At 32.3% G+C, this 12,533-nt stretch overlaps 1 protein-coding gene across 1 annotated transcript; it reads left to right on the forward strand.

Moving 5' to 3' along the window:
• The first annotated feature begins 3,709 nt into the window (after positions 1–3,709).
• Positions 3,710–7,204, forward strand: LOC108465457 (cytochrome b561, DM13 and DOMON domain-containing protein At5g54830). The gene has a single exon (XM_017765779.2). It carries the CDS (start codon positions 4,058–4,060, stop codon positions 6,725–6,727), a length of 2,670 nt encoding a protein of 889 aa, XP_017621268.1. The 5' UTR covers positions 3,710–4,057; the 3' UTR covers positions 6,728–7,204.
• Positions 7,205–12,533: the final 5,329 nt, after the last annotated feature.

Consider the following 12,533-nt stretch of genomic DNA (forward strand, 5'->3'; position numbering starts at 1 on the left):
TTTATTATAATTTGAAAATTTTAGTTTGTTTATGTTTTCCTAAATAAAATGACAATTACATGTCTTTATAAACTTAATGGTGGCTAAAGATGTTTCAGGGACTTAATTTAGAAGAGGGATGAGGCAAGTAAATAGATAGCTGCAATGTTGCAACTTTGAGAAATAAATGTTGCAACTTAGTCTTTTGTGCCTAAAGTCGCAACATCATACATGAATGCCGTAACATTATCTATTTTTTACCACCCAATGAGCTACCCTCAATCTAGCATAAAGTTGAACATTCCAGCCTTCAAAGTTGCAATATGAAGCACCCTGTTGTTAAGTTCGCAACATTGACCTTGTAATGTCGTGACGTTGACCTTGAACTTGAACAGGAAAAAGCCAAGCAAAGTCACGACATCTACCTACCAAGGCCATGGCATGAGCCCGCTGAGTTGAATGTCACGACATTGGTCTTTCAATGTCGCAACATTGGGCCCAACACAACCACTTTTAAAAAGGCAACCGAAAGTGATTATGGATCAAAGTTGCCTAGTATGAGTTAATTGTTTGGGATATTTATGTAATTGAGGAATTAAAATAGCTTTTCTTATAAAATACTACATTATTTAGATTTTGTAAATGAGTAAAAAGTTAGGATTTTTTAGTTTTATTTTTAAGTTAGTTCATTTTGTTGTTGGTAATTTTAGGCTTAGATTAGAAAAGAGATTATTTCTAGGTTAGCTTAGTTCTACAACTTTCCTTGCAATTACTTTATTTTTATTGTTCAATTGAAGAATTTTCTATTTGGTCTTTCAATTATTTGCAAATTGAAGCATTCTCTTCATTGAATCAAGAAATTTCTTACAAATCTTAAGTACTTTGTAAGTTTTGCAATTTCATCCTTATGCTTTGTTGTTATTTCTTGAAATTGAATTATTTGATTAATTGCATAATGGGTTGGTGCTAAATTGCTTGGGTGATGGTTGATTAAAATGCTAGCATGTGAATTTTATGTTCAAAGACTAAATTGCAAATTTAGAATAAATTGAATAAATTGTAAAACTTAGAATTGACAAATCTAAGGGAAAATTTAGAAAGCTAAAACTGAGAGGAGAACCTATTAAGTAAGAATTAATTTTATTCAGTTTAACTGAGTAAAGCCGAGATGACAATTCAATCAAATTTCTTATTTAGATTAAATTGAGACCGAGAGGAGATTTTATTAAATGAGAAAATTGGCAATTGAGCTACTTTGAACATAAATTCACTGAAATGGACTGATCATTATTGTTTCCTAATTGTGATTTTCATTAATTGAATATTGGCATGTTTAATCTCCTTTTTTTTATTATCGTAATAATTGGTTGTTCCTGTAGCTTGGTAGTCTTCCCCTTGCATGTTATTTTATTCTTAGCATTTCCATTACTAGATCTCTCTAGAGTTTGATCATTGGAATACTTAATGTTCCATTATAACATAAATATTACAGCTAAACTTGTCACACTTGCATAAACACCGCACTTCATTTCATTTAGATCTATTTTCGCATGTCTCAATGCACGTACAATAAGGCGGCCAATGGTCGAGGTCTTGGGCCGGCTTTGAGATTTGTTGAACAAGCCTGAATTGTCGTGTCATTGGATTAGGTTGTTGGTGTTGGATCTGGTGCCCTAAGTCTAGTATATTTATTTGTACAATTGTAATTTTTTCGAACAAATTGGTTAAAAAATTATTCATGAATTACATTAATACCCTTTGTATATTGTCCTCGTGTGTTTTTAGCATGTAAAGCAAAATAGAAGCAAATATTAGCTCAATGTTTGTCTAATGTTTAGCTAATATTAAGCTGTATTACGTGGTCGGATTGTAATACAGAAAGACAACTTATATTAGTAAACGAACGTAAACATGTCCTTAGTCTAATCATGAATGAGCAAATCGATTGAAAGACCGACATACTATCTATCAAGTTCAATTGGGGAGATGCTTTGTCTTGGAAAAAAGATCCATTGACTTCATAGCCTGCCCATGACATCATCAGGAAAACGGGAGAAAGGGGAAAATGCACCGTGGGAAGGAAAAGATAAGCAAAGCATCAACCAAAAGACTTGGAAATGGTTAGGGAAAAAGCTTTGAGGAGGAAACAAGTCGCGTTAGGAAGCCCAACAAAGAACTAAGGTAAGAGAACAAAATGAGAGAAGAAACTCTTTGGGAAAACAAAGAAGAACACTAACAATAGTATAGATAGGTCTAATTCAAGTCTGTATTAGTTATAATGAGATCAATCTTGAAATTACAAATGAAATTTTGACTAACTATATAATATAAACTTCGATTTGATACATATATATTTTTGGTTGGATTGATTTGATACATATGGAATTTTATTTTGATTCAATTATATATATGAAATTTGATTTTGATCAAATTATACATATTCAAAAAATAAATAAATCTACTTTTTTTTTCTTAATGGGCAAATATAATTATTTTTATGTATAAAAAAGGGATAAACTACACTAGTAGTCACCCAACTATTAGTAAATTTCTTTGTTGGCCACTCAATAATGAAAAGTTACAAAACTGTTATCCAACTATTTGATTTTTTTTCCTTTTTTTGGTTATCGGTTGTTAAATGACTAACGAAAAAATGATGTATAAGCTTTTAAAATTAACATAATAGCAATTTTAACCCTTTAACATTCACACTTTATATTAATTTAGCCTTATCTTAAAAGAAAATAGCTCTCAATGTTTGCTCATTGCCTAATTTTGTACTATTTTTAACATGAAAATATAATGCAATAGACAATGTGTAAATTAGAAACAAAGAAAAAATAATTTTAAAAATCTTGTTTATTATTAAACTAAATAATCCCCAAATACATTGCTTTCCTTGTACTTCAAATGGTTGAAACTTATTATCTCTCAATAATAAATAACTCATTTTTTGTTTAGACATAAAATTGGGTTGAATTAATGAAGTGGCTATTTTTTTATTTTCAATTAATTAAATTGACTATTTTAAAAATTTTGGGTCATTTTGTTTCTTCTTATTGTTCTTCATTTTTCCATTGAGTTAGATGCAAGAATGACGTCTCAAAGGGACAAAATGGTAGTACTCTAATCGCTCCTATTTACCATCGAAATCCGTCATTTATTGTCAGCTCCAGTGTCCAATAATATAAGTTCATTCATGTCTCTTTTTGAACTCTTGAGTCCCAAGCCATTGATCTTATCCATTCTTCATGCTTGGCTAAGCGATGATTTTAAAGGCATTTTCATTTTTCTTTTAATAGTGGATTAATTAAACGAGTGGTGAGGCTCTCTATATTCACTGGAGAAAGTAATAATGACAACAACGACTATAATAAAATAGCTCAAACGAAGCAATGTTGAATAATTAAAGTGTAAATCTTATGAAACTGATGAACAGTGAACAACGAAAACTAGATCATCTCGATTGTCAGTGTTCAATTCACTAATGGAGAATTAGAGTAACAAAAGAAAATAATGAGAAAAAGGGAAAATTATGATTGAGTTTTTGGGCGTTTCTATTTTTATATTTTTCTTTTATTTATTTTAGTTGATATTTTTTTAACTTTTTAGGTGGAATAGCTATAAAGAAAAGTAAAATTAAAAAAAAATTAAACTATATATAAATGATAATTAATTTTTTAGAATAAAGACTAAATAAATAAATAAAGTTGGGGTAATTTTTGAGGTTTTAACAAGAAAAAAGAATCCAAGTATTGTTTAACGAATAATCTAAATTGAGCATAAGAATGTCAGCACTGACGTGATTCGGCGATTGTTTCAAATACGCCTAATAAAATCACGAAATTGCCATTTACCTCTCTTGGCCTTCCCCTCTTCCCCCAAAAGAAAAACCCCAGAGGACTTTTAAAAAACCACGAACAAACCAACAAAATTGACGAGTTGACCACTCACGTCTCCACCGAGCCACCACCGCCCCATTACTCGCTCCTCCTTTTTTCTTGCTTTCTTTTTAAACATCTATTTCTCTTTAAACATAAGTTTTGGGTTCTTTCTAATCACTTGCCATTCGATCCGAATGTACAATTCCAAATCATCCCTTTTACTCCTACTCTTTCTCATCAATTCCTTCATCTTCTTCTGCAATGCGGATTCCGGTACGAAATGCTCCAACACGAGCTCCCTAATCGGCTTCGAATCCAATTTCACCATGGTCCAACACCAACTGAGAGGCCATTTCAAAATCCTCGATGATTGTTCTTTCCAAGTATCCAGATTTGACATGTTATCCGGTTCTTCCGACGTCGTTTTCTGGGGGGCGGTCGCCGTCGATTTCTCTAACATCACCCGTGGGTTCCCGATTTCCGATCATCGCCTCAACCAAACAACTTACAAAAACGCGTCGTTTTCGATCCAATTACTCCCCAACGTCACCTGGGACCAGATCAAAGTTCTCTCCGTCTGGGACGTCACCACCTTATCGGACTTTGGCCACCTCACCCTCCCCACCAACGGGTCGGATTTGTATCCAGGCAGGGTACATACAATGTTCGATAACTGCAAGAACTTGTCGGGTAATTATAGGGTTCGGTGGAGCTTGAATGTGGAGGACAATTGGATCGAGATCGGGCTCGAAGCGGCGACCAAGACGATGAATTACATGGCGTTTGGGTGGGCGAATCCGAATAGAACCAAGGAGCTGATGTTAGGAGCAGACATCGCGGTGGCGGCTTTTACGGAGGAAGGTAGGCCCTTTGTTGATGATTTTTACATTACGAGTTATAGTGAGTGTATGTTGCATGGTAAAGATGGTTCAGCCGTAGGTGTTTGTCCTGATGTAGTTTATGAGAATACCACCAACGGCATGACGCTAAATAATACTAAGTTGGTTTATGGACATAGGAGAGATGGGGTTTCCTTTATTAGGTTTAGGAAACCATTGAATTCGTCGGATGGTAAATACGATTTGCCTGTGAATCCTACCGAGGAAATGACGGTTATTTGGGCATTAGGGTTGATGAAACCGCCTGATACTATCCGGCCATATTATTTGCCCCAAAATCACGGGGGTCCAATGATGGTTGCATATGGACATTTGAGGCTTAATGTTTCAGAGAATGTGGATGATTGTTTCGGGCCATTGGATGCTGATGATAAGCAGGACCAAGATTTGATTATTGCCAGTGCAAAAGTTCCGCTTGTTGTTACGACTGGGGAGGCGTTGCATTATCCAAATCCACCAAATCCATCAAAGGTTTTGTATATTAATAAGAAGGAGGCTCCAGTTTTGAGAGTGGAAAGAGGGGTTCCTGTGAAGTTTTCGGTGCAGACAGGTCATGATGTTGCTTTGTATATTACTTCTGATTATCTAGGTGGGAATGCAACATTGAGGAATGCGACTGAGACTATTTATTCTGGTGGGCCGGAAGCAGAAGGAGTCATGGCAAGCCCTTACGAATTGGTTTGGGCTCCCGATAGGAATACCCCTGATCAAGTGTTTTATCAGTCATTATACCAGCCGAAGATGGGGTGGAGAGTCGAAGTTGTTGATGGTGGTCTATCTGATATGTATAACAATAGCGTGTTTTTAGATGATCAGCAAGTTACTTTCTTTTGGACAGTATCTAAGGATTCAATATCTATTGCAGCCCGTGGTGAAAAGAAGAGTGGCTATCTAGCTATAGCTTTTGGTGGTGAGATGGTGAATAGCTATGCTTATGTGGGCTGGATTGACAATGCCGGAAAAGGGCGTCTAAATACATATTGGATTGATGGAAAGGATGCCTCAAATGTGCATCTGACGAATGAGAACTTGACGCATGTCAGGTGCAAGTCAGAAAATGGCATCATTACTTTTGAATTCACACGCCCCTTTAATCCATCATGCAGTAGTCATGATAAGAAGAAAGAGTGCAAGAACATTCTTGATCCAACAACTCCTCTTAGAGTAGTTTGGGCAATGGGTGCTAAGTGGTCTGAGCATCTTAGTGAGAGAAATATGCATTCTGTCACGAGTCAAAGGCCTGTGCGTGTGATGCTTCTGCACGGTTCTTCTGAGGCTGAGCAAGATTTACGACCGGTATTAGCTGTACATGGATTTATGATGTTCCTCGCTTGGGGTATTCTACTTCCTGGTGGAATATTGGCTGCTAGATACCTTAAACATGTAAAAGGTGATGGATGGTACCAAATTCATGTTTACTTACAGTATTCGGGATTAGCAATTATCCTACTTGCTGTTCTTTTTGCTGTTGCTGAACTTCATGGTTTCTTTGTTAGCTCATTACATGTTAAGTTTGGGATTGCTGCTATATTTTGTGCCTGTGTACAGCCAGTGAATGCGTACCTCAGGCCTAAGAAACCTGATCATGGTGTGGAGGCTTCCTCAAATAGGATTATTTGGGAATATTTCCATGTAATTGTTGGCAGAGGTGCCATTGTTGTAGGAATAGCAGCGCTTTTCACTGGAATGAAGCATTTAGGAGAAAGATATAAAGGAGAAAATGTCCATGGACTTAGCTGGGCATTAATAATTTGGTTCTTGATAGGTGCACTACTAGTCATTTATTTGGAGTATCGTGAAAGACAGCGGAGGAGGGACCGATTTTTAGGAAGGGGCAACTGGGTCCTAGGCAATGTTGAAGAAGACGATTCTGTTGACCTTTTAAACCCACACCATGCTTCCGCACGAACAGGTTCACAGAATTCTGGACTAATGGAAGTTCAGTTAGAGCCATTGAGCAGATGAATTTATTGATGCATATATATATATTTCTGTTTTTGGATATAAAAGCACAATTCTTCGCCAGTTTCGGGAGTTTCCTACAAACACTGAGTTTAGCAGAGCTGTTTCTTTTCTTTGACGGATTTCCCCGGGATGGGTTTACTGTATGAGAATTTTTTTTCTACCTCCGACACCTCCTGTGAAGATCAATTTGTGTACAGCATGTATTTTGTACACTTGATACTCCTCATAGCATAGTGGAAGGATTTATCAGTTTACCGGAACCTCATTTCTGAGTGAAAGGTACCTTACTTTGTTTTCAGATGAGATCAGTCATTAGATTGTCTAGTTTTCTTTCACAATACTTGCAAATGATACATGGATCTTCTAACAATACAATCTAGTCTCTTTTCCGGTAATAGTTCATGGTGCATGTGTTATTTCTGTTATCAATGATGTTTCTTTTATCTTCGGTCTTGCAATATAAAGGCTCTTGATAAATTGCATTTTGCTCCTTTTACTAAAATATAGTAAATTAATTTTTGTATGTTAGATGAAATTGGTCTTTTCTATTAAAAATTTTACTTTCTTGTAAAGCTAAAATTTTGCATGGCTGATAGAATAATCGGATAGTGATGTTTAGTTTGCTACGTGTACTTTGTATTAACATATAAAGATTAGTATTTAACCATAGAAATTGATTAAACTGAAATGTATAGTACTTTTTTATTAATGTTGTCACATTAGTTGAGGAAATCCTTAATTCTATTGCCAAAGTGAGTCCATAGCTTGTTCACCAGTTCTTCTGTCAGGGAATATAATAATGTCCCATCATGAATTGCAAATTTGAGATGATTGTAATAGATTAAATACATATAATATTATTCTTTTCTGTTTAGAAAAGAAAGCATTTTAACGTGCTGTCGTCTTTGTCAGAAAGATGGGCAGAATCTAATTTATCAGCCGAAATTGAGAGTTAAAGTTACACTGATATGTGACTTTTTTCTTGGTTAATGCTATGGAATTAGGACTTAGTTGATTGAAGATTCCACAAATATGTGGGGGATTTGGAATTTGATTTTTCATTGCATGTGTGTTAAGAACAAAAATGATAAGTTTTCAAGAAAAACCCAACCAAGATTGACATTTTCTTTAAGTTGGTCAAATCTTAAAGTTGTTTTAGGTTTACGATGTTCGAGTGATTGGTCAAATGAGAAGTAACTTTGCATGACAATGGTGAGATAGTTTCCCCTTCAAATCAGCATAAACTGAATTGAATGGAACTGATTTAGTTTAGTTTTTGATTTATTTGGTCAAGACATTGGGTTTCATTGGCTTAGTCAATTGGTTTTTAAATCAATATGAAACTCAGGATCAAATTCAAATAATTAAATATGTAAAGCCCAACGCAAAAGTTAGTTTTCAAGTTAAACTCAGTTGTGAATTCAATTTACATGTTTATATATAGAATTACTGTAAGACTTAAAAAGTAGAAACCTAAACCCAGAAGTTGAATAAATGTGTTTGAAGTAACAATCATTTTTCCTATAATCCATATTCAACCATTCAATGTATTTTTACATCACCCTTCACAATCACCAATCCCCCCAAAACCATTTCATATTTAGTGGCAGAGTCGATGAAAAAAAATTATATAATAAATATATTTATTAAAAATTATATAAAAATATTTGATGTTGAAAGGGTAAAGTTTATTATTTATTATATATTATTTTAGATATAAATCTTATTATGATAAAATTTTTATTAATTTATTATATAAGAAAGATAAATATTTTATAAAATATAACTTCATTTATATACGATAGAGTATTTTAATAATCTCTATAACCTCTTCTTTTTAAGATTTAAATTTTTTTAAAAAATGGAAGATAATTGCTTTCAGCCGAATAAAACTAGTTTTAAATCATAAAATAAATAAAACATCTATTATTAAAAAGGACTTATTGATACTTGAGTTTGACATTTTTTCTTATGTGGTACTTGTGTTATTTTTTATCCAATCGATACTTATATTTGACAAAAGTTATATATTTTGGTACTCAAAAATAATGACGTTAACTTTTTACTGTTTAGTTCTGGTTTTAAGGCTGAATTGATAAAAGTTAATTGCTAATGTTATTAGTTTGAATTTTTCATGATTTTGTTAATAAAATAAATGTTACACCCTAAAATGTGGGTTAAATTTGTAACTGTAAGAATTATTTTATTTTTTTTCTGAAAGTGTAGTTAGGCTTCCATTTGGGCTTGATCAGTTAAAATGTTGTAAACTTAATCGATACCTACACAAGTATCAATACCTTTTTATATAGGTACTGATACCTTTATATTTTCCAGTGTGAAAAACCCTAATATGCCGAAAACTGAAAGTGTATAAGCCTATTTTGCTAGGTCAACCCCTCTTTTTCATTTTCCTTTGCTTTGTGTCATCCAAACCCTAAATTATCTATTTCTTTCCCCTCTTCTCTCTTTCTTTTCCCTTGCATTGTCCCCTCTCTTTTCCCTTCTCTTCTCTTTCTCCCTTTTTTTCTCTTTTTTTTTTTTGTTCCTCTTCCTCTCTTTTCTCCCTTGTTGTCGCCACATCCTCCACCGTAAGTATAATTGTTCTTTGCTGCCAATTTTATGAATTGTAATGTTGATTATGTGCGTGACGTTAAATCTATGATAAATTTGCATAAATTACTGATGCATACTTATTAGTATTGCTTAACCATAAAATTGTTATTGTTTGCATGATAATAGCATATTAATTTTGTTACTGTTATTGTTATTGTTATTGCTTTCTGATATCGATAGCATGCCACATTGTTGCATTGGGATTTGAGTTTTGAAGGAGGAAGTGTAGGCATTTAATGTCAGACTAATTTATCAATCAAATTATTATTTTATTGGCGGTTTATCTACGACTTACTGATATAATGGCAATTCATCCGTAAAATATTGTTTGGTATGTAGGGTTAAACAAGTTCTTGGGAACTCTTACTATAGAGTGTAGTGGATAGTTGAGTAGGAAAATTGTACCGTTATTCATGCACACTGTATATTTATTAAGATCATTGTAGGATTGGTAATCTGATATGTATTGTATATTGCAAACCTGTGTGCTGTTAATTATTGTTTTATATTCACTTCTCATATGTTAAGATCACATTGAGCTTCATAGCTCACTTTAGTTTTTCCCAACTTTTCAGATAACTCGTGAGTTTAGGGCTCAAACTCAATACTCGGAGCACTGTTGACAGATGTTAATTAGAAAGATATTTTAAACTACTCTATAAATATTGTTTTGTTTTGTTTAGTTTAAGGAACTATGGCATGGACTCTATTACACTTAAGTTTTGGGGATTTTGCATTATTTATTTTTTATCATTAAACTTGAATTTGGTTATAAACTTCGAGACTATTAAACTATTTAAAGTAAATGTAAATGAGACTTTTCTAACAACTTTTGAACTAAAATAAACTAATGTTTTCCTAAAATGATTTAAATTGGTACATGTTTTGAAATTGAATCAAAACAGTTTTTTTTAATGATTTTTACCAAGCCTGACGAAAAGTCTTGATACCCAAGCATCTAGTACTGATTCTTGATCTTATGAATCGATTTTTAAAACAAACAGAATGCCAAATTAGTATTGATACTTCTAAAAGTATCGATACCGATTGATCACATTTTATAACTTTAAAAATTGGTAAAATGTTCAAATCGTATCGATACTTTTCTATTTTGTATCTGTCGAAACCATTTTTATTTTGAAAAAAGGAGGTCGACTTTAAAACGAAAATAGAGTCGCTACCAATCCTTTTTGTTTAGGTGTGATCGGGTCACCTTGTGATCGATCATTTTAATAAAGCATTTCGGTTTATTAAAACAACATTTTTGGTCTACGAAAAACTAGAAAACGGATTCGGGAGTCAGTTATGCGCGAGGAAGGATTAGCACCCTCGCAACGCCCAAAATTGGTACCGTATTGATCAATTAATGTCCTAATGTTGAAAATTTGAAAAAGATTTTAAAATACAATTCCTTTAAAACGTTTGAATAACTTGAATTGGATATTGAGATTCTCTCGCTTAGAAAGAATAAAATATCATATCCAGCACGATAGGACACAACATTTCAAACCCTCGATATAAGATCATCTTATAATTTCCAAAACTCATGCATTTGAAATTTCAAAAGGATATTTGGCTATCTGGTCAAACGGTAAGTCGAAACCCAGCACGATTGGGCACGATTTCTCGAATTTCCAAACACAAAATATTGTCTCGTTTTAATTTAAGAGAACATGGACGAAATTTCAAAAGGATATTCAGTTATTCGGTTGAACGAAAAATTGAAACCCAGCACGATTGGACACGATTTCTAGAATTTCTAAACACGAAATATTTTCTTATTTTTTAGAAATCCTTATATCGGGATACAAAATGTCATATCCAGTGAGTTAGGACACAACACCTCGAATTCCTGAGAATAAGCTTTTATTTGAAACTTATACGTTTTGATTGAAAAAGGGTACCCGGTTACTTAGATTCAACGAGAAAAATTGGAACCCAGTAAGTTAGGACACAATCTTCTCGAAGACGCTAATTTTCAAATAAAAGCTATTAAAACACGACCCTTTAAGCGAATAAAATGCGATGGAATAATTATGTACAATGCAAAGTAATAATTCATAAACAAAATGTTATAATAATAAATCACAAATAAAATGCGATGGAATAATTATGTACAATGCAAAGTAATAATTCATAAACAAAATGTTATAATAATAAATCACAAATAACAAATAAATACAAAGTAAGAAAATCTAAAATAAAATATAAAACAATTTTAAGCAAATAATACATAAAAAGGATTTAAAATGGATGTTATAAAAGCAATCTAAAGTATATAAAATAATTTAAAAGAAATTAGTATCCATTCAAGATAAAATAATGTATAAAACTCTTTAAAAATATTATATAAACAATTCAAAATATATAATGTGTAAAAATTTGAAATACATAATATAGGAAAATATTAAAGTAAATAATGTATAAAATTGAAATGAGCGTTATATAAATAGTTAAAATAGATAATAACAAAAAATGTAAAATAAATAAATAAATAGAATGTTAATAACAAGAGTAAAAAACATATATAAGGAAAAAGTAATAATGAAAATAATATTAGTATATAAATAGAAATAAAAATATAATAAATAGAAATATAATAATAATAGAAATATAAATAGATAAATAATAATAGTATTAGAATAACAAAATAAATATAAATAGAAACATAAAATAATAGGAATATTGTATTAAATTAGTTAATTTGATAATAAAATAGCGAAAATAAAAAAGGATTAAATCAAACCTTAAAGCAAAATTCTGGGGCAAATCAAAAATAAATAAAAGAAAATGGACCAATTTGAACGTGCGAATAACAATGAGGGACCAAAAGGGAAATAATCCCCACCCTCCAAAACACACAGCTTCAAGGAAGACCAAAATGTAGTCAAAACAAATTTTAGGGAAAAATTTAAGAATAATGAAAACTTAATTGCAAATCAAATAAAAATAGAAGGGCTAAAAGCAATCGGACGAATTTAGAAAAACAAAGAAATTGATATAAAATAGACAAAATTCCCACGTAATTGAAAGAGAAAAGAAATTAATTCAATTCTAACGGAAATAGGAAAATAGAGAATAATCAAATTCCAAATTGAAGTAAGAATACCAAAAGTCCTCCAAAAGTAATTCGTTCCCAAAAGTAATTCGTTCCCTTTCAAAGAACAAAATACCCCTATTTATATACATAGGG

This window comes from Gossypium arboreum, chromosome 5 (assembly GCF_025698485.1).
Source record: "Gossypium arboreum isolate Shixiya-1 chromosome 5, ASM2569848v2, whole genome shotgun sequence".
In the NCBI taxonomy this organism is placed as follows: Eukaryota; Viridiplantae; Streptophyta; class Magnoliopsida; order Malvales; family Malvaceae; genus Gossypium; species Gossypium arboreum.